General features: G+C 40.1%; 1 protein-coding gene across 1 annotated transcript in view; it reads right to left on the bottom strand.

Annotated features, from left to right (window-relative positions):
- Window positions 1–24,716, bottom strand: part of PDGFRB (platelet derived growth factor receptor beta) — a 743,049-nt gene that overhangs the window by 123,932 nt on the left and 594,401 nt on the right. The window contains exon 16 of the mRNA XM_044070754.1: window positions 3,334–3,452. Within this exon, the coding sequence (XP_043926689.1) occupies window positions 3,334–3,452 (119 nt within the window). The remainder of the gene's footprint in view (window positions 1–3,333; window positions 3,453–24,716) is intronic.

The following is a 24,716-nucleotide window of genomic DNA, read 5'->3' as shown; positions in this document are numbered from 1 at the left end:
AATTTAACAAGCTCATAGCACAAACAATAACTAAAGTGCACAAAAAAGTGGCACCCTTTACAGATGTAAAAACTACCTCATTGACAACAGTAAAGCCATCATTGCTAGAACCCATTTAATTTCTACATTACTCTATGCTTCTCCCATCCTAATTAATCTAAACAAAGGTGACAAACAAACTAACCAAATGCGATAACAAAATTGCAAGGTTGGCCACAAACTCTGCTTTCATGACCCATCATTGTCTAGCCCTCAGACAATTATCGTGGCTGGAATTACCAAACTTACTTACCTATAATCAACTTATAACCACCCACCAAATCCTATACCAATCCGAAAAAAAACAGCTCTTCAAGGCCTACTATACTAACAACCGTGCTCTAAGATCCACCAATAAAGCTCTCATTCAAGTAACCAAAAGCAGGAATAGCTCTGGTGACTCCTTCTACTCAAGTGCTATTGCTAAAATATGGAATACCATTCCTACAGATATCAGGATCCTGGCCAGCAAGACCAACTTCAAAAACCATCTTCGGTCACACTTATCTAGTTCTTGGTACTGTACCTGTACAGGCCCAGGATAATCATATGCAATAGCAATTTCTGTATGTTAGGCTACACTCACTCTTCCCTAGCTATCTAATATCTCCCTGCAATTTTTTTATTTCACCCTGCCTCTGCTAACACAGCTCCACTTATATCCTTATCTGAATACAAAGCCCCCTTCATCATCCTTTTTAATTCAAGTTCATCCCAGAAAGTACAAATCTTTTCTCCTCCTACTTTCTGTACGAGTCTTCCCCAGGTTGATACACAGATTACACCCTGACTTATACCAGTTTTTCTCCCAAAGACATCAATGGCACAGCCCCGAATACTTATGCTTGCTCTGGTATGTGTTGATAATATGCCTTATCTACCTGTTGGTAATACCTACCTGTTTGGCAATGTAAACTTCTAGAAAAATTACCCTTATCTTTTCAGTTTCTCTCCCCTCTTAATTTATGCATATTGTTGTTTATCATATTGCTTTTCTCAACTGCCCTATAGACATTATGTATTGTCAACAGCTATACCAACTTTTTTCTGTTTACTGTATCTTTATTTTTTATGTAATGCTTACAAGTCTATTGTTTGTGTCTTATGGAGATTTAAGTTTATTGTTTGTGTCTTTGGAGCTTTTCACCCTAGGCCTCTGCTGAAAATGGGCTTTTAGCCCAGTCAGACTCTCCTGGTAAACAAATGTAAAATAAACAAAATAAATAAAACACAAAACACCAAAAACATGTTTTACATGGGGGTTTCTGCATAGCTCTCAACCTCTAAGCACAAAACATCTGGATAAAGACACAAATAATGGTGAGACAAGACCCTAAAATTGGGACAAATGTTACATATTGCTTTTATAAACTTAGAAAGTTGCTTGGTTAAGAGGTCTTGTGTTACCATGTATCTTCTGAAGGATATGAACTCTGTAACCCAAATGCCTGTCATTATTTATTGAATTTACTCCTCACTGATTTACCACAAAAATCCAAAAAAAAACCCCCAAAACCCCCCACAAATTTTATAAGGAATAGATCCGAAATATGAGGGAAAAATCTGGACATTCTGTGAAAATCTAGACAGTTGAGAGGTATGGGCCTCTGCCACCACACTCCTTGATGTTGCACAAACACAACCATAAAGGAAACTCCCTACAGGATTGTAGCAGCCAGGGTTGCACAGCTTGCTACATCCTTCTCTTGACTAGGAGTGCTTCCAACAGTTGATAAGCTGATGTAACACACAGAAAACAATCTGTTATTTAAGTACACAAATTATTGTTTAACTGAAAAGCATTTCAAAGTTATCAAACTTGTATATGGATATGACGAGTTTACTTCAGTAAAGGCATGATTTAATTTGTAATGGCTGTGTGCATTCTGTGAAAGTCAAAGACTGGTAATACATGTAGCTTATGGAATAAAATGAAAGTAACAGAAGGTATAAAATGCATGTTATCTGAGTTAAGCTTCCCTAATATGTGCCTTGAGGGGACCTCAAGGCACTGTGTGTCTGTCTATATATATATATATATATATATATATATATATATATATATATATATATATATATATATATATATATATAAAATGAAGCTCTTAGATGGAGTGATGTGGTAATAATATGCATGGGTAGGGTATTGAGGTAACTAACAATACATCTAACTGATTATTATTAAATGGATGTTTTTACAAATTAACATTTTGCAGCCGTGTTCTAGACTCAATAAATTGTTCCTAAGATATGTATTGTATATGGCTGTGTGTTTTAAAATGTCAGGTGAAATGAAAAGATGAACTGCATAATGAAGGTGCAAAATTACCAACTGTGGTGAGACTACACAGGGAATTACTTTTCTGGAAATGTGGCCTAGCACCAGTTACATTAAGTGTAGAGTGAAACAAGAAAACACGTTCTCACTGAAGTGAAACATATATGTAGAACACTACCCAGCAAAAGTGAGGGAGGGCTAAAGTCACATAACTAAATTAAAGGTACAGTGCTCCACAATGGGTTGGAGTCACTCAGGGTCACCGCCAGTAGATGCAGTACAGCTCCAAAACACTGGCACATTGTCACTGACGATCATCATCAGTAAACACAGTATGGCTCCAGAGCACTGAGAAATTCTCACTGACAATCAACATCAGAAGATACAATACAGCTCCAGAACAATGACACCAATAGATATAGTAAAGGTCCAGGGCACTGACATATTGTCACTGAGCATCACCATCAGCAGATATATTACAGCTCCAGAATGCTGACATATTGTCACTGAGGATAACCATCAGTAGATACAGTACGGCTCCAGAATACTGACATATTGTCACTGAGGATAACCATCAGTAGATACAGTACGGCTCCAGGGCACTGACATATTGTCACTGAGCATCACCATCAACAGATACATTACAGCTCCAGAATGCTGACATATTGTCACTGAGGATAACCATCAGTAGATACAGTACATCTCTAGATCACGGACACATTGTCACTGAAATCACCACCAATAGATATAGTAAAGGTCCAGGGCACTGACATATTGTCACAGAGGATCACAACCAGTAAATACAGTACAAAGTCCAGAGCACTTGCATGGCTGACCAAAGTGTCCACGTTGTTTCTCAGTTCTACATCTTTCTTCTCCAACCCCTGGCATTGTGCATTATAAATTTAACTCCTATTGCTGCTCTCAATTTCAAATGCTCACCAAGAAAAAGAATGACTCAGACATTCAGCGTAAGACCTGAACATTCTAACAAATAAACCAGTAAGTTCACTTACATTCTTAGATGCAAGAAACTCCATGCCATTTGCAGCCTGGTAACTGAAACCAACCAGGTCTGTGTATGTTAGGATTGGTGATTCATTAATCATTGTTACAGTTTCAGTGGTGTCTTGGCCTGTGAAAGGAAAAGAAGAATATTGTGACATGTTTGTTATGAAACAGACTACGGAATACAAAGTTGTAATTACAGCTGCATGGAATAAAACCAATAAACCAAAAGGCATCTAGAAAGGAGAGCCAAGGATCATGACTTCAACAATGTACTCAATGGTAGCGCATGAATATAGAGCACGAAACAGTACCACTGTGATAAACACTGATAAATCCAGAATACAAGGATAAAATGTTATAATTTACTGATATCAACCACACATAAGTTAAGCGCCTTTGTCCAAATACAATATAATCGAACCTCATCAGAACTATTTAATCAAATGTAAGGCGAGTTTAAATGCATCACATCAGAATGTAAGGAGCCTGCCTTAAAGAAAGATGCACCTAATAATTGAAGTATACAACATATAATGAGTAAATATCCACCTTAAAAATACCCAACTTAATAAATGAACAGCCTAAAAAATAATTCATCTTAAAACTAAAATTAGAAATAATTTAATATAACTCAAGAATATCAAACTACATATGAGCTTGTAAAATGATCTAAATCTAAAACACATGAACTCATTAAAGGGAAAAAAAACCTTTATAATTTACCATTGAGTACATTGCTGAAGTAACAATCTTTGGCTTTCCGTTCTTCATGCCATGCTTTCCAATGTCATAACATACCATATTATGCCATAAAGTACTGGCAAGAGACCATATAGAGACCTACAGCCATCATTCTTATAAATTATAACATATTTTGTCCCCATATATTTAAGTAGTTTTATACTGAAACTCTCCAAAGAGTTTGCATTTCTTAAACTATGCAGTAATGCTTTTCATTATTTTACTGTTCTGGTGGGTACCCCTTTTTCTCCTTCAAGCTAAATGTCATCAAACCTCATAATCTTCTCTCTGCAGGAACTGTGAAATCATACAGTGAAATGTTTTATCTGTGCTGTGCTTTGGCTATCCAAATGTAATGCATGTCTTCTATACCAAAAGAAATAAATTCCTAGGAGTTGCAATATTCCTATTAACGTTTTATTCATTTTATGAATAAATCCTTGCTGAACATGCCTCTACATTTCTATACATGACTTTTTATATGGTGTCAAGATACTGCTGCCTTGTTCCAGGTTGGACCTTTTTCATATAATGGGATGAGTATGTTTTGAGTAGACAGCATGCAGATCATGTAGCTTACTTAGTCATGGGACAAGAGTCATAGGATCAGACCACTTACTCACATTTTTGAAACCTCTAGTTTGCCAACTGTTTTAGAATATTAAACTCTTTTACTGTAAACCACAAAAACAGCTTCTAAAAAACAAACCACTATATCCCAGTAATTCCACTTCTCCAGGTTTCTTTAGTTGAAACAGTTTGTTCAGCAAATCCAAGTCTGAATAAGCAGCAGCAAACTTGATACAAAATCCAATAAAACAGCAACAAATTGATACAGTTCAAATGTAGCTAAAATAGCAACTTTTTGTAACACGAAAACAAGCAACACTGTAACCTCGTAGCACCTCGGCCAAATAGCCTTTACAGAGTAACTAAACTACACATTACATGCACTTTTATATTATAAGCATTAATTAATCAATTACATACTCATCTAAAAACACATCAATTTCATTAATTGATTAATATACTAAATTCCTACTTTTAACTATCAAACACACAGATTATTACATCACTAAATAAAACTTTTCCAGTTGCATTCCCTGATAAGTCCTATGGGTTGCAGTGTATTATATTTAAGAATTATAATAGATTCCTTCTTTCTTAAAAGATACTTCATCCTATTCTCACTAATATGTTTGTTTGTCTTTTGGCTTTTTCCCAGTAAGGGGTCGCCACAGCGGAACTCCGGTCCGCTAATGATTGGCAGTAGATTTTTTACGAAATGCCGAGGTGTCAGTTCAATGCCCAACCTTCAAACGCACGCATGTCTTTCGAATGCTACCCAACCGCTGGGAGGACATGCAGACTCCACGCAGAAGGCACTCCCAAGCCAAGCCAAGAATCGAACGGGAGAACCTCTTGCTGTGAGGTAACAATGCTACTGCTGTACCACCGCAGAATATATTTAGAATTAATTTGTTCTAAAATAGTAACTTTAAATTTTAAAGGTAACCCTCCATGTTTTTTAATCACAGTGTTCTGCCAAAGGGCTAACTGTTTTATGATTTTTCATATCTCTGACATGTTCTTTAATTCTTTCAGCCAGACTTCTTTTGGTTTCTCCTACGTAAAATTTATTACACTCACATTTTATGGTATAAATTATCCACACACTTTTACATGTGTAATATCCTTTTGTTTCAAACTTTTTACCACTTATTTCTTCAAAAGTATTAGTTATGTAATGACAAACAGAACATTTACCACAGGCTTTAGAGCCTATATTAAGACTCAAATTCCCTATAATTTCCCTTGTTTTTTTATAGAGACTATGCACCAAAAAATCCTTAAGGCTTCTGCCTTTTTGATAGGAAAATTTAAGTTGTACATCTGTAAGCGAAGTCACTTCCCTCCTTACAATGTTCCAAAAACCTGTAAGCATTTTTTGCAATTTATCTGAAAAAATAGTGTGTTTGGACACAAAAACTATTATTTGTTTTGAATCCCATCCATTATGAATATTAGTACATAACTTATGCATATATTTACTTTTGGGATTTCTTGCTCTGTGCCCAAACACTTTATTGTAACTATCTTTAACTATTAGTTCAGAATAACCTCTCCCTTTAAACATATTACTTACTGTGGTAGCCTCTATCTTAGCATCTTCCAAATCACTACAATGTCTTTTAATTCTTAGAATTTCTTCATATGGCAGAGCTTCTACTGTATGTGCGGGATGACAACTATTCGCATAAAACATGTGACTAGGCTTATCAAATTTTCTATACATTTGTGTTCTTATCTGTCCATCTATCATTCCTTCTATTGTTAAATCCAAGTATTTAACTCAATTACCTTCTTGCAAACCATCATATTTAATTAGGAATCTACTATTATTCAGATATTCAATAAAGGTATTTACTTATTTTTTCCCATCTTTACAAACGAAGATAAGATCATCTATGTATCTAAAATAATTCACAACATATTTCTTGTAAAATGAACTTCTGTAAATATCACTGTATTCAACCAAACCCATAAAAAGGTTTGCATAAATGGGGGCAAAAGCTGCCCCCATCGCCGCTCCTTGTAACTGTTGATATAATTTGCCATTGAATTCAAAGATATTGTTGACCAAGCAGAAATGTACTAGTTCCTTAATGTACTGAGTTTTAGGGCTATCCCCCATAAAATAGCTTAATGCCTCCATGCCTGAATGATGTTCTATGCTGGTATACAGACTGATCACGTCTGTTACCAGAAAGTACAAGTCTGCTCTTCACTTTTTCCCTTAGAACTGCTCTACATGTCAAAATAAGCACTCTATTTTCATTAAGCACTCTATTTTCATTCTAAAGCCCTGCACTTGCTCGCATAAGTAATCTCATAGGTAAACACTAATAAACTGAAGCACAGCATCCTCTTATACTCCTTTTAAGTACTTGCTCCCTATTGGTTCTTTCTGATCAGTCAATAAGCAGTTCCCTATATTATTCAGGCATGTCCAAAGGTCAGTTTCGGGCTTACTCTCCAGTCCAGCTGGTGAATCTGGGAATCTTGAGGCAATGTTACAACTGCCTTATGTATACAGACCACACTCTCCTCCTCCCAACAAGCTCATATATGTGAGAGATGCAACTATATAGCCAAACTGGAGGCTAAGCTCTCTCAACCCAGTACTGGCACAGCCTGTCATGAGGAGAAGGTAATCACACACACACCACAAATCTAGTCTCACATAGACCTATCGCATCAGCAAACCAAACACATAAACACACAAAAACATAGTCGGAGGCTCTAAATAAAAATCTGCCTAAGCAGCAGAGACCTCCAAAGCAGACAACCAAGCAACCCCTACCACGAAACAATACCCACGTAGCACATAGCTCACAAAGTGTGCCACACAGTCACAGCCCTTAAGGCTAAACAACACACCTAATACACTTGTAATAGGTGACTCTTTTGTCAGACACACTGACGTCCCACTCACCAGGCTGAACAAGGAGAAGGTCACTGTAAGTTGCCTGTCGGGTGCCAGGATCCGCCACATAACACAAGCACTCAGGTCACTCCAAAGCAAGTACAAATATGACACTGTCATTGTCCATGCTGGTGTGAATGACCTGAGACATATCTCCCTGGACTACATGAAGAGAGACATAGAGGAGCTCTTTGATCATGTAGCCCAGGCTGGTATGACCCTGACCTTGAGTAGCATTTTACCCTCACCAAGAATGATGTCACAGTATAAAGACAAAATGATCAATTTTAACAATTGGCTAAAGTATTGGTGTCATTCAAAGGGGATCCAGTGTCTGTCAGCCTGTGATGACATGCTTGACAAGCCACGTTGCTTCGCTAGGGATGGCTTGCACTTGTCACCCCTGGGTTTTCGAATACTGGCAAAGGCTCTTGCCTCCCCCATAGTGCCTTTTTTAGGCAAGGCTCAAAAGACAAACCCACCTCCATACACAACACAAAGAAAAAAAAACTAAGGGTAATGCTGCTCAATGCCAGAAGTCTAAACCTCAAGATGCACGCACTCGAGACTCTCCTCAGTATGGAGAATATAGATATCTGTGCAGTAACAGAAACCTGGTTCAAGGCTCCCGAGAGCACCCCAGCACTAACACAGGTTACACTTCATACCATGCTTTTCGGCCCCAAAACTTGGACCGAACCACAAAAGGAGGGGGAGTATCCATATTTATCAAAGATACCCACACCTCCAGGTTAGTGGCACTGCATGAAGCATCGGAGACCATCCATGTGCAACTAACAGTGGGCAAAACTGCCTTTCAGTTTGTAGCATGCTACAGACCACCCTCCCAAACGCAGGAACTTCACTTGGCTTTCCTGAGAACACTGGAGAATATGAAGGTCTCTCCAAACACCATTATATTAGGTGACTAACTACCCAAACATTGATTGGGAAAACTACTCAAGCCCAAACATACTCGCCCAACGGTTCCTAGAATTTATACACTCAAATGCTATGGAACAACTGGTCACCACTCCCACAAGAGGGGAAAACATACTGGATCTGGTCATCCCCAACATGGGGTCTCTATGTTCCACACCAGAGGTATACCCCTCATTGGTAAGATCAGACCATAAACAAATCTCACTGGACATCCAGATTCCGTCCCCACCCCCAGCCAAGGAAACCACGGTGAAGAACTTCTCAAAAGCAAATTTCACACTTCTCAAAACCGAGGTGGAATCCTTCAAAGCCCCCGGGCAAGTGGAAAATACGGCCCAAAATGCAGAATCCTTTACAAAAGCATTCTATGGACACCTACAGGAATGCATGGAGCATGCTATCCCAAATAAAACCAAGACTCACTCCTCCAAAGGTAGGAGACCTGTCTGGTGGACCCCGGCCATAAGTAAGCTATACAACAGAAGGAGAAAGCTAATACATGATAGAGCAAAATCCCAAAAAGGGAAGGCGTCTCTGATCAGTACTAGCAAGAAACTACGATCCCTCATAAAATCATCTAAGGCCAGCTTTGAAAGAAAAATTGCACAAGGCACTAAAGATAATCACAAGGCCTTCTTTAGTTATGTCAGAAACCTGGGAGGAAACTCCCAGATATGCTCTGAGTTAGTGCAAAATGACAAAAAATACACTGAACCCACAGACATTGCCAACAACCTGGCAAAAAGGTTCAGTGCAAACTTCTCCCCCCCAAAAGAGCAAATGTCTATCCAAACAGAGTGTAACCTTCCTGAGATTACAGATGCACAGGTGAGAGCTGCCCTCTCCAAAGCAGAAAACACAGCATCAATGGGACCAGACGGTGTCCCGGGCTGTGTCTTACACAAGCTCCAAGAAGATCTAAACCCTCATATTAAGTCACTGTTCAATCTCAGCCTTACTACAGGATATGTACCCAAGGAATGGTGTACAGCAGCAACAGTGGTCCCACTCCACAAAGGTGGTGCCACAACAGACCCCGGAAACTATCGCCCTATAAGCCTGACTAGCCTGGTCTGCAAAGCTATGGAGTATATCATCATGGAAATCATAAACAAAGACATTGGGAACATCCAGACACTGGATCCTACCCAATTCAGCTTTGTTAAGGGCAGATCTTGCCTCTTGAACCTGGTCGACTTCTTTGAAACAGTTACCAAAGCTATAGATGAAGGGAAGGTAGTCCACACAGCCTACCTGGACCTCGCAAAAGCCTTCAACACAATACCCCACTCGGGCATCATAAATAAGCTCACCAGCTTAAATATCAACCCCTATGTCACAAGATGGGTTGCAAACTGGCTCAGGGATAGAACCCACATGGTCAGAATAGCAGGTGCCATGTCAGACTCTAAACCAGTTACAAGTGGCATCTCACAAGACTCGGTCCTGGGATCTCTCTTGTTCGGTATATATTTCTCTGAGGTACGGGCTAACATGGGTGGACTATGGCTGACCAAGTTTGCAGATGACTGCAAACTGGGTGCCATAATCGACTCTCTGGCTGACACAAGTCCTCCAAAAGGGTCTTACAGAGACGGATAACTGGTGCCAGAGCCATGGCCTAAAGCTAAATGCCAAAAAGTGCATACTCATCCCCTTTGGCAAAAACAAAGTGCCCACAAATTACCACATAGGTGGTAATCCATTAAGTACGGAAGAAGTAATTAGGAACTTGGGGACCCAAGTAGATAGCAATCTCTTCTTTGACAATCACGTTGCCAAAGTGGTTAGAAAGACCTTCTATATAGCCCACCTTATCACAAAAGGGTTCACATCTCCATCAAGAGAGGTCATTGTGCCCCTCTACTCATCACTTATCAGACCCATAATTGAATACAATGCCCCTTTTGGGATGTACCTTACCCAACACCTACAGCAACTGGAAAGACCCTAAAAGTACCTCACCAAGAGGATTAAAGGGCTCAAACAGATGCCCTATGCTGTTCGGCTAAAGAAACTCCAGCTCTACTCAGTTGCGTACCGTCTACTCAGAGGTGATCTGTGTCTGACGTATAAAGCCATGTCCAACCCAGAATTAATGGACATGCTTCTCCTCAGGAAATCCAAATCCCTTAGAGCTACACAGTCCAGGGACTTGAACCTCAGCACAGAAATAAATAGGACATGCTGGAGGGACAGATTCATATCCCAGAGGCTCCCCTCACTCTGGAACAAAATTCCAATCCATGTTAGGCAGAGCCCCTCACTGACCCTCTTCAAGAGAAATCTTGACGAGTGGATGGGAGATCGTAAGTTTACCCCTGGGATCTCTTCTGTGTCCGTGCTTGACAGAGGTACAGTAAACTAACCTTAAAAGGGCTACCCTTCTGTGACCTACTATACAGAGGCACAGTCAACTAATCTAAAAGGGTGGCGAAAGCCAAACAAACTCTGGCTAGGCTTATAAATGCCCTAGGGCAGATAGCCTAGTATCACCCTATGAACATATGAACCTATGATTGCCAGCATACCTGTTTCAATTTCTCTAGTAAATCAAAAGAATCTTTAATATACGCTGGCAATTTAACCACTGTTTTAATTAAACATTCATGCAGAACACAGCCCAAATTGTGTGTGAAATAACCAGTAGCTGATACTATTGGTCGTCCTGGGGGATGAGTAATATTTCTGTGTATTTTTGGAACACAATAAAATCTGGCAATACTTTCTTTACTGGTAAATTTTTCATTGACGTCTGTTTTAGAAAAATAATTTAAACACATTCCCTTATATAATAATCACTCATAATCATTAACTGCCTGTAAATATTTTGCTTCTTGCACTAAGCAATATACATCTGTGTTATTTAAGTGTTCCATACACATCTCATAATAGTCTTGGTTATTCATGACTACTAGCTTTCCCCCTTTATCTGAAGGTTTAAAGACCAGATGTTCATTTTCACTTAATTGCTTCAAACTCAACCATTCCTGCTTGGTCATGTTATACATTCTATCTATCTTATTAAATTCAACCAGATTTTTTTCCAATGTTGCATTAACACCTGTATTAAATCATAAAATACTTTCATTTTTACAAGGTGGCATAAATTTGCTATAAGATCAAACCTCATAATCCTCTCTCTGCAGGGACTGTGAAATCATACAGTGAAATGTTTTATCTGTGCGGTGCTTTGGCTATCCAAATTCAATGTCTGTCTTCTATACCAAAGGAAATAAATTCCTAGGAGTTGCAGTACTCCTATTGATGTTTTATTCATTTTATGAATAAATCCTTGCTGAACATGCCTCTAGATTTCTATACATGACTTTGTATATGGTGTCAAGATACTGCTGCCTTGTTCCAGATTGGACCTTTTTCATATAATGGGATGAGTATGTTTTGAGTAGACAGCATGCAGATCATGTAGCTTACTTGGTCATGGGATAAAAGAGTCATAGGATCAGACCACTTACTCACATTTTTTGAAACCTCTAGCTTGTCAAATATTTTAGAATATTAAACTCTTTTATGTTGACATAAGTGATCAAATAAGCAAATGATCTTAGTGTGTTGGCATTACTTTAGGCAAGATTGGGGTACAGCAGAGATTGGCAATTAGGTTTGTTCTACTTTTCTTTTTTGATATTTGAATGTCAATCTTTTTAGACTAATGTTTTGGTATTCAAGATTATTAATGATTTTGTGTATGGCACTCCTCAGTTAATATTCTGAGACATTTAAAGTCCTCATAACTTTTATTAGGACTTCATAGGCATATGGTAAGCTACCAATCACCAGGGTCTTTACAATAGACCTGCAATCCAACCCAATTTTGTCCCAAAGTTGCTTGGACACTTTTATTAAGGGGTATATTAATAAAGAAGTAGCTAAAGGTTATGTGGGGGGGGGTATGTTTAGTTAGGAATTAATTTACTTATTGTTGACCTCTATCCATCAGAAACATGGGGGCAAGATTGGGGGTGAATTTATGATTTCCCATCCAGTGAGCAAAGTTTCTTTTGAAGAGGAGCAGGGAAGAACTCTGTTTCATGTAGATGGGGAGCTTATTCCAAACCACAGGGATCTTTTGAGACACGTATTCTTCTCTCCGGCATATTTTATTTATGTCGCAGGTGAAATTCAGGTCCTTGGATCTAGTGTTTCTGGTGGTGTTTGTTTTTTGGATGTGCAAGAGAGCCATCAGAGATGGATCTCAGGATGCCTTATATACTAGTCATAGATCACTTCTCAGTAACCTATAGGAAACTGAGCACAGAGATAGGGCCTTACGGTGATCTGTGTAGGACATTCGTATTCATACCCTTGATTCTCTTGGTGAGGAACCTTAGAGGGCATTGCATCTGTTGCAAGTGCCTGGTTAGGTACATGCCAAACAGGGAATTGTACACAATGATGGGTCTGACAAGGGCTGAGAAGAGTGGTACTATAACTTTCTTGGACCTGGATGTAATAACCTTGCTTATAAGCTGGACAACATAGAATGATTTTACTATCTTGGCTACATGTTGGTCGAAGGTCAGATTACTGTCTCTCTCTCTCTATATATATATATATATATATATATATATATATATATATATACACACACACACACACACACACACACAGCTTCCTAACTATTGGGTCAACTCTTAGGGGTATTTTATTGATGGAGTAATTAGCTTGGGTGGACGATTTGCCAAATGGCACTATAATGCATTTCTTCACCCTAAGTTTTAATCCATGGCTTTGACAACAATCATTTGTTTGTGTTGGACCCTCTTATAGTATGTTGCTGCTGTGGGGGACTATATAATAACTTCCAATTTACAGTCATTTGTAGGCTAAACTCTTGCATACAAGTGCACATCATATTGTCAAAAGCATACATACAGCACCCATCTCACATAGTACATAATACACACAGACTAACATATGCTGAGGCACTTAAAAGCAATCTTGCTAAACAACAAAGATTGCAAAGATCACCTGCTGTCAAAGCTATGCCTCAGCAAGCCCAAAGGCATTGAGAAAAAACAACACCCAACGGCACACATACTGTCACTCTCAGTGCAGCTGCAAACACTAAGCCCCTAAGGCAAGCAAACACACTTCCCACGACTCTTGTCACAGGGGACTCCATTGTAAGTGATACTGATGTCCATTAACCAGAAAGAACAAGGAAAAGATAAAGTACAGTTGTGTACACTTACCATAAATGTAGATGTGTGTGTGTATTCATTGTTGCAGTCTGTACAAAATGGGTTATCCGGCTCCCGGTAGCCCACAGTCGGCCAGAATACCAAAGTCCTTGGTATATGACATCGGCTGCCTTCAGTTTAAGCCTGACGTCAGGTACAAAGAAAGGCATTTCTTCAGTTTTTCTTGCCTTAACTGTCAGGAGCCCCCAATAACGGTTAGACCAGGAAAAGAAAAATCCAGTCTGTGCCTAGGAAAAAAGGGGGGATGGAAGGGGGGGGCAGGACTGCAACAGTGAATACACTTGAACATTTACATTTATGGTAAGTGTACACAACTGCACTATGTTCATCGTGTTTCACTGTTGCATTCCTTACAAAATAGGTTGATTCCCAAAGCCCAGGAAAAAAACAAAAGGGAGGAGGAAAACCCACTGATTAAGGGTTGGTAAGGATGCCCTGCACCAGCCCTGGACTTAGAAAACACGGGTAAATTGTAATGTTTAGTGAAAGTGTGGACAGAAGTCCAGGTAGCTGCTTCCAGGATGTCATAGGTTCATAGGTTCATACTAGGCTATCTGCCCTAGGGCATTTATAAGCCTAGCCAGAGTGTGTTTGGCTTTCGCCACCCATTTTAAATGAATTTTGCTATGCCCTTTTTCGAGGTTAATATACTGTGCCTCTGTCTAACAGTGACACAGAAGTGATACCCAGGGTAAACCTACCATCTCCCATCCACTCATCAAGATTCCTCTTGAAGAGAGTCAATGAGGGACTCTGCCTAACCTGGACTGGGATTTTATTCCAGAGTGAAGGGAGCCTCTGGGTTATGAATCTGTCCCTCCAGCATGTCCTATTTATTTCAGTGCTGAGGTTCAAGTCTCTTGAGCGCGTAGCTCGATGGGATTTAGATTTTCTGAGGTGCAGCATGTCCATTAATTCCGGGTTGGATATGGCTTTATACGTCAGGCACAGATCGCCTCTGAGCAGGCGGTATGCCACTGAGTAGAGCTGGAGTTTCTTTAACCGGGCAGCATATGGCATCTGTTTGAGCCCTTTGATCCTCTTGGTGAGGTACTTTTGGGGTCTTTCCAGTTGCTGCAGGTGTCTGGTAAGGTACATCCCAAAAGGGGCATTGTACTCAAGTATGGGCCTGATGAGTAAAGAGGCACGATGACCTCCCCTGATCTAGATGTGAATCCCTTCATGATTAGGTGCGCTATATAAAATGTTTTTCTAACCACTTTGGCCACGTGGTTGTCAAATGAGAGATTGCTATCAACTTGGATCCCCAGGTCCCTAATTACTTCTTCTGTACTTAATGGATTACCACACCTATGTGGTAATTTGTGGGCACTTTGTTTTTGCCAAAGGGGATGACTATACACTTTTTGGCATTTAGCTTGAGGCCATGGCTCTGGCACCAGTTGTCTGTTTCTATGAGACCCTTTTGTAGGATGCTTGTGTCCTTAGTAGGTACACCTCTTAAAAAAGCTGCTGAGGTAGAGGCTGCTCTAGTGGAATGGGTCCTAATACTCTGCGGAGGAACCTTGCCAGGCTGTAGGTAAAAAAGTGAATACAATGAACAATCCACCTAGAAATACTCTGCTTAGAAATAGCTTTGCCCTGAGCTCCAGGAGCAAAACTGACCAACAACTGATCTAACTTTCGAAAAGGTTTATTCCTGTCCAGGTAAAATCTAAGTTGTCTATGCACATCCAGGGAATGCAGTAACCTTTCTCCTCTATTCTGAGGATTAGGAAAGAAGGTAGGCAGGTGGATAGACTTGTTAAGAGTCAGGCTAGAAACCATCTTAGGCATAAAAGAGGGATTAGTTCGAAGAGAAACCCGATCCACATGGAAGGTGATAAAAGGCTCTACTGCCATTAAGGCCTGCAGCTCAGACACTCTTCTAGCTGAAGTAATGGCCAAGAGAAAGGCAGTTTTCCAGGAGAGAAACTTCAAATCTGCTGAGGCAGCTGGTTCAAAGGGAGGCAGAGTAAGTTTCTCAAGTACAAAATTAAGATCCCAAGCAGGAGTAGGTGCCCTTCTAGGAGGCTTTAAATTGCTAGCTCCTCTGAGGAACTGTTTCACCAAGCGATGAGATAAAATGGGATGCTCAAAGGAACAATGAGCAGAAATAGCTGAAGCATGAATCTTGACAGAAGAAAAGGAAAGTCCACCACTAAGTAAGCCTGCCAGATAGTTAAGAATAAGAGGAAGGGTAGGTTGAAAAGGGTCTCCCCCCTCTAGTCTGCATCCAAATGGAGAATCTTTTCCACTTATCTGCACAAATTTCCTAGTGCTAGGCCTTATGGCCTCAGGAAGGACCACAACTACCTGTTGGGAAAGGTTTAAATTATAAGCCAGGCTGCCAAATACATAGTCTGAAGGTGAGGATGCAGAATTTTTCCCCCCCTCCTGAACCAAGAGATCTGTTATCAGGGGAAGATGGGACTGGGAGAGACTGCGAAGAAGTGGATACCAATGTTGCCTGGGCCAGTCTGGAGCTATGATGATGGCCCTTGGTTTTTCGTCCCTTATCTTTAACAGCACTCTGGGAAGAGGCAGAGGAGGGAATGCATAGATCGATAGCTGTGTCCAGGGGAAGGACAGAGCATCTACTTTCCAAGCTTTGTTGTGATGATCCCTGGTGCAAAAGGTTGGAAGAAGGTGGTTGGTCGGAGATGAGAAGAGATCCACCTGGGGAGTGCCCCAACACTGAATGATGCGATAGAAGATGGTCTTGTTTAATTGACACTCGTGATGATCCAGGATCTGCCTGCTCAACCCGTCTGCAAGGTGTTGAGCCTTCCTGGAAGAAACTGAGCTATCAGATGAATGCCCATGGAAGCTGCCATATACCATAGTATCATGCTTTGTCTGCACAGGGGGTAAGAGTGAGTGCCTCCCTGCTTGTTGTTGTACCACAATTCTGGTGTTGTCTGTCCTGACTAGAAGAGTACCAGGAGAGAGAAGATGCTTAAAAGCCATCAAGGCCCAAAAAAGTGATACAATAGGAGTGAAAATCACGGTGCGGAACCTGTTTTCCACAGGCAAGACAGTTATTAACTTTCTCTGACACTCGTTAAAGCAAGAAAAGAGGGTCCCCAACGAGGTACTTATCTGAGGATGTCTTCAACTAAACAGTCAGAATACAATAAGAAGGTACTCTGCCAACCGGCACTCATGCAAAATGCTTCTGCTTCGGGCTCCGCGGCAAGAAAGACTGAGGAAATAGCATTGGCTGCCTTCCTTTGTACCTGACATCCTGACTTCAGGCTTAAACTGAAGGCAGCCGACGTCTTATACCAAGGACTTTGGTATTTTGGCCGACTGTGAGCTACCGGGCACCGGATAACCCATTTTGTAAGGACTGCAACAGTGAAACACGATGAACATCTGTTAGTTGCTTATCTGGAGCCAGAATCTGCAAAATCATGCATTCACTCATTTCATTATGCCACAGGTACCAGTACGATTATAAGATCACAGGAGGTTACTAGGCTATTGAATTGGAGGTAATTTCAAGCTTAGACATTTCATCTCAATGTAATACCAAAGATACTCTAGTCAATACCCAGGACTGTATTTAGTAATGACTGCTATCTCTGGTAAGAATTTATAGTACTCCATCCACTTGTCCAGTTTAATTTTGAACAGTGCCATAGGTGTGCTCTGCTTCACATGAAGTGGCAGTCTATTCCAAAGATACAGTAGTCACTGTGAGACAAACCTGTGTCTCTAGCACGTCCTATTCAAGTCGCAGGCCATATGTAGGTCCCTGGAACAGGTAGCGCTGGTACAGTTTGATTTACTGATGTACAGCAAATTCATTAAGTTTGGGTCGGAGATTGCTCTGTAAGCGAGGCATGCCAAAACCAACTCAAGTGAACATCAAGGTATTACTGCTCACTACTAGTGGCCTAAACAAAAAACTACACTCCCTCCAAGCTCTCCTCACTCTCCCCTAAGAAGTCTATATAATACTGAGTATAGTGACACGGACTTTATTCGGTCTGTGTAAGGCACGTGCTGGAGTCCCTTGATCTTCTTAGTTAGAAACCTCTGAGGTCTCTACAATTGCTGTAGGTGCTTTGTATGGTGCATGCTGAAAATTGCATTATACTGATTAGTGATGAATATAGAGGGGTTATACATCACAGTCCATGTAGGTGTAAATGACCCGAGATATACCTCCCTGGAGTATATGGAGAGACACATTATGGAGCTTTCAAACTATGTGTCTCAATCTGGTATGAGCTTAGCACTGAGCACCATGTTACCATCACAGAGGAAGATCCCACAATATGAGCAAAAAATGATTGATTTCAACAACTAGCTATCTTTCTGGTGCCATTCTATGGGGATCCAATAATTGCCAGTTTGGAAGGACATGGTTAACAGACCTTGCTGCTTTACCAAGGACAGTCTGCACATTTCCTCTCTAGGCTTTCAAATATTAGCTAAAACTTCATCCACCCCATAGTGCCTTTTTAGGCAATGCCAAATTGCCAAACTTACCATCACAGCAAAACCAACTCAAGTGAACATCAAGGTATTACTGCTCACTACTAGTGGCCTAAACAAAAAACTACACTCCCTCCAAGCTCTCCTCACACTCAAGAATATATACATCTGTGCAGTTACACAGAAATGGTTTAAAGCAGCAGAGAGTACTCCATCAGTGTAAGGTTTCAGTGCCTTCCACATCTTTAGACCAGTAGCTGCACAGAAAAGGAGGTATCTCAATAAACAGCAATAGCAAGCATACCTACAGGGTGGTCAAATGGGATGACAAGCTGGAGTTCCTCCACATGCAAATTACCATAGATAAAATCCTGTATCATATCCTAGCCAGCTATATGTCACCTTCCATGTCCCAAGAAGTTCACAATGCATAATCAAGACGTACTGGAGACACTACCATTCAATATAACATGCTACTAAAAGGAGAATTTAATTAGCCCTCTATAGTTTGGGAAACCTACACAACCTCAAATCTACAGGTACAGAGACTACTCCTGAAATTTGTAAATACAAACATCCTTAAGCAAATACTGAATACAATCCACTAGAGGATTACATATATAGGAAAACTTTGTAACCATTCCCCAAATGTCTCATCTTCACTGGTAAAGTCTGACCATAAAGCTGTATCCTTCAAAATCAAAATCAACTCCATAACCCCATTAAAACAAGTAACAGTTAGGAGCTACTCCAAGGCAAATTACCTTTTATTAAGTGATGGATTGTCAAACTGTAATGCTCCTTCAAACACAGAGAAACCAGCAGTTTATGCTGACTTTTTCTTAGACACACTGTACAACCATGTCAATGGCTGCATAGAGGCTGCTGTACCTACCAGAAGCAAGCCCAGGACTAGCCCTAGAAACAAAAATAATGGGTGACCTCCCCAAATTAAACAGGATATACAACAAAAAAAAAATGTATGGCAAAATTCAAGTAGGGTAATTCTTAAAGATAGAAACTCTCATCAAAGTAAATAAGTAACTAAGAGGGCTAATTAGGTCAAGCAAAGCCAACTTCGAGGTTAAGATAGCCTCCCAGGTGAAAGACAACCATAAGGTCTTCTACAGCTATATCAGAGACCTCGAGGGCAGCACACAGCAATGTGCTGAACTAGTGGTTAATGGAAGCCACATTCACTGAGAAAGGCGATATTCAAACTTGTTAGGAGACAAATTAATTTCCAACATTGCCTCCCTCTCAATCCTAACCAGCCTCTCAAAAATACTCTCAAACATAACTTTCCGGCTATAACTAGGAAGCATGCACTGGCTGCACTCACTAAAGCCAATAATAGGCTTCAGTAGACCCTGGTAACACCCCACAATGTCTCCTGAATAGTCTAAAATACGACTTATCATGGCTCCTGGAGTCATTACTTAACTACAATCTTAAAACAGGCTTTAGGCTACATGAATGGATGACTGCAACAGTCATCCCCTTTTATAACGGAGGACATTCCACAGATCCTGGAAACTACAGACCCATTAGTCTGACTAGTCTTATCTGCAAAGCCATAGAAAGAATTATCATGGAAATTATCAACAAGGACATAGGTGACCTCCAGACACTGGATACGTCCCAATTTGGCTTTGTCAAACAAGGCCATGCTTACTGAATCTGGTTGACATCTTTAAAAAGATCACTAAGGCAAACTGATGAAGGGAAAGTGGTGCATACTACCTACATCTGGCTAATGCATTTGATGCGACATCCCACTCGGGCACTGTCAACAAGCTTACAGAATTGGGTATAAACCTCTTTATAATACTCTGAATAAATATCTGTCTCAATGATAGGACCCAGGAGGTTAGAACTGGTGAGGCAAGGTCCACAAAGAGGCCAGTCACCAGTGGAGTCCCCCACGTGTCTGTGTAGAGCCCACTCCTCTTTGGGATCTACTTCTTGGATGTCAAAGCCAATGTCAGAGGCCTTTGACAAACTGGGAACAGTCACTGAATACCCTCCATGAAGATCTAATGCAGACGAATGATCGGTGCCAAAGAAATGGCTTAAAACTCAATACCAAGAAATCCATTATAGTACCTTTTGGGAAGTCTACTACCCCAGGTAACTACATCATCAATAAAACATCCTTAAAAGTTGATTCACTAGTCAGGTTCTAGGAACTCACGTAGATAGTAACCTAGCCTTCTGCCAGCATGTGTCCAAGATAGTAAGACGATCCTTCTATGTTGCTCATCTTATAAGCAAGGGCACAGCATATAGGTCCAGAGATGTCATCATACCACAATACTTGGCCCTCATTTGACCAATAATAGTATATAATGACTCCTTTGGTATGTACCTGACCAGACACATGCAGCAACTGGAACATCCACAAAGGCTCCTTACAAAAAAAAAATACAGGAAGTAAACACAATATCCTATGCTGATTGCCTCAAAGCCCTTTCTCTTTTCTCAGTATACAGACTTCTGAGGGGTGATCTTTAACTTGTATACAGGGCATCCCTGGACCATGTTCTGATGAACGTTTTGCCCATCCACAAAACAAACAGCATCAGTACTACTAGATTAAAAGACCTAAACTTTGCTTGTGACATAAATAAGACATGTTGGAAAGAGAGAGGTGGGTTTCTCAGAGAACACCCATTATTTGGAACAGGCTCTCCATCCATGTGAAGGAGAGTTCCCCCCCATCCCTTTTTCAGCAAAACCTGGACCAATGCATGGGTGATCAGAAACTCACCTCAGGTCTGGCTCCTATCCCTCTGATGGACAGAGCCAGTCAATAAATCACCACCCATATAAAGCAAATGTGTGGGTCACTTTTCGTTGCATGTCTAAGCACATAATGACCTTAGTGATTGTTAGCCTAGTACACACCTATGAACCTATCTGTGAACTTGGTGAGCCAGAGGCCGTTGACATTATCCTTTACTTCTGAGAAGTAGATGCCAAACAGGAGCAGGCCCAACATGGTGTCCTGGGGTACTCTACTGGTGACTAGTCTCATGGTGGAGGTGGTCTCAATGATCATGACTTATTGGGTCTTATTTGTAAGCTAGCCAGCAATCTAGTAAGTTATGTAAGATATATAGGGATTTATACTTAGTTCTGAGAGTTTGTCAACACCTAAGTGGGGCATTGTACCGAATGTCTTGGTCAGGTCAAGGCAGGTGATATGCACCATTTTCCCCTCATCATAGCCTTTATGACCCCCTGAAAGATGTCTATCAGCTTGAGTAGGCATGACCTTCCTTCAACAAAGCCAAACTAGGATGGGTTCAGTGTCTGTAAGTTGCCAATGTCCTTGTTGATCATTTTCATGATAATTTGATCCATGGCTCTGCATATCAGACTTGTCAAATGGATGGGTCTACATTCTGAATTAACACTTTCAGGACCTATTTTGTGCTTCCAAGGCTAGCCACCTGTCTGTGTGAACACTGGCACTAGGTGATAGTCTCTTGATGTGAAACTGCAACCTCATATACAAAAAGGGAAAATTGGGAGGAGGTTGATGCCGAATTGTTTGTTAACTTGATTAAGGTGTAATATATTTATTTTATGCACATTAATTGAAATAGGACTATTTTTAAAATTACAAAGTCACATTCTAAGATGGTTTGTAAGGCTTCATCTTTGTCACTCAATATCTGCTTGCAAAGCTTTAGATACATGGCATATGTGATACCTGTTTGCACAACTTTACATTATAAGCATATGTGATTACAGTTATACTGTGAATTTCAGGGATGTGGCTTGGATATAGAAGGGTATATACTGTGAATTTAAGGGATGTGGCTTGGATATAGAAGAGTACTGGTCTAGCAGTGATACCTGTGGAATTCCTCTAACTAGAGGAATTTATTTCATTAGTGCTGATTCAGACTACTTCCCACCATTCTTGGATTCATGCTACAAGATGCTCATTTAGTTTTAACTTCATTCATTTCTGAGCCTGTCATTTGATGCCTACACAATCAAAAGCCTTACTGAAATCTGTACAGATGTCTTCAACTTGTGATGTCTTCAGCTTGTATCTTGTTGTCTAGAGTGTCCCCTAATCTAAAGAGAAAACAGTTACCTGCCTGTTCAATTGACTACCATTCTTCGTATACAAACTGGCTGACATCCTCAAATTACAATAAGTCTGGAATGGCCTACAATACATAAACAATGCCACTCTCTAAAAAAGTTTTGCTACTCTTTCAATAAATGTATTTTCCTTATATATTAGGGCTATAATGTGATATGCCGGGTGTCTGTAATAATTGGCATAATGGTTAAGGTCTTTTCCTCACAGATACAAAGGACAGGGTCTGGTTCTGACTGGTTATTGGCTACACTTGTACAAGTAAAATGTTCAAATTACTGACTCAGTTTTACTTTCACTTGATTGGCTATGTTTCCAGTGCCTTGAGAACTAGTTTCCTTGGTATTTACCAAATATTACCCATTATGTTTTTACTTACTCATAGCATTCTGTCCTGAATTTTATCTATCATTATTTCAGCATGTCCTCCTTTATCACCATAAATATTACTGTAACAGTTTTTGTAAACGGTGTATATCATATATATACACACACACACACACACACACACACACACACACACACACACACACACACACACACAGGGTGGTCTTTTCCATTATTGTTACTGTCAAGCCAAACTTTTAAATTGTTTACTTCCTACTTCCCAAAGGTAAAGGCTAATGACAAGGGCCTTTGGTTGACCACATTCACAGATGACTGCAAACTGGGAGCTATCACAGATCCCCCTCATTACACAAACATCTTAGAAGAGGGTCTAACACACACAAATGACTGGTGCCAAATTTATAGTCCAAAACTCAATGCCAAGAAATGCATTACAGTGACTTTTGTGAAAACTGCCACCCAGGCTAATTATCCATCAATAAGACAATACTAAGGATTGACCCAGTAGTCAGAGATCTGTGAACACATTTAGATACTAGTCTGGACTTTAACCAACAAGGGGTCAAGGTAGTAATAAAATCATTCTATGACCTCCAACCTATAAGTAAAGTGCATGGATTCCAGGTCCAGGCAAGTCACAGTGCCACTTTATTAGGCCATAATCAGACCCATCACTGCATATAATGCCTCTCTTTGGAAAGTACCTGACTAGACATATGCAGCAACTGGAATGATAAAGGCTCCTTACCACGAGACACCCAGGATATAAACACACTGCTCTAAAAGAATCACGTTAAAGTCCTATCTCTATACTCTGAGTCCTACAGGTTACTAAGAACAAGACATCCCCAAATCCAGCTCTGATGGACCTTTTGCACATCCACAAAATGAACAGCATCAGAACCACTAGATTCAAGAATAAAAGTTTTGCTTGTGACATACATAAGACAAGTTGATGTGACAGATATCTGTCTCAGAGATCTCCATGCTCTGGAAAGGCTTCCCATCCATGTGAAGCACAGTCCATTCCTAACAGTATTTAACAGTAACTTTGACCAATGGATAGGTGGGTCTAGCCCCCATGTCTCTGATAGTTTGGGCATTACTATCTGCCTGTGTGTAACATACCCCCATCACACAATCTTCTTAACTAACATACTCTCTCCTAATAAATGCCCATGATACATAAAGAAATAAGTGGGTTGGACTGTATAGCTTGGCTTTGTTGACCTGATGTGCAAGTAAATCTTCTTCACTTTTTTTTTCCTTTTCCCACTTATATATCAGTTCAAATCTACCTTTACATTTTGTATTCCCATGTTTCCCTAAAGTCTACATAACTTATTTTTTTCTGTTCATCATTTTATTTAATTTTCTAGATGAAGCATATTTAGATTTATTTGCAAACCGTTGACTACATATAATTCTTTGGAAGCTTGTCACAGGTTTTATTTCATCACAGCTTATTGCAGAATGCACTAGTTAGTTCTTTGGGAGCCTGGCGTGAAAGAAGCATTAAACAGCTTTAACAATCTGAAATGCGTGGGTACAGCAAATGATTACTTATATTTGGTTATGGTAAGTTTGTTTCAACAGGCTACATTTCAAAGATTTTGTGGCACTCCGTTTGAAAAATCCATAAAAATGCTACATGGTTAATAGCATGTTCATTAATGACTTAATTCATTCATTTTCTAAAACCCACTTTAGTCTGTTCAGGGTTGCAGGGAAACAATACCACTCTCAGGGCTCAATGGACAGAAGGCAGAGATTCACTTCTAGATGTAATGTCAGTTCATAGCAGGATACCCATACAGACACACACACACATGTACCACACATGCAAGTACTGACAATCTGGAAGAATGGCAATTGACCTACTTATGCATTCACTACTTAGAATCTGGGATTGAATATATTACAAAAACTGTTTACGCTCACTTGATGCAATAAACTTCACTATGATTTTACATTAGTAAAGTACTTGTAATTGTACAAAGAGGGTTACATCTAAGACAGAATTGGCTGTGACAAAAATGAAATCAAGAACTCCATATCTTCAAAACTATTTATTTAATG

The sequence above is a fragment of the Protopterus annectens genome, chromosome 4.part1 (genome assembly GCF_019279795.1).
Source record: "Protopterus annectens isolate FY-2018-M chromosome 4.part1, PAN1.0, whole genome shotgun sequence".
Classification (NCBI taxonomy): Eukaryota; Metazoa; Chordata; order Ceratodontiformes; family Protopteridae; genus Protopterus; species Protopterus annectens.
The sequence above is the reverse complement of the archived record's forward strand: the minus strand, read 5'-3'. Positions and strand labels throughout refer to the sequence as shown.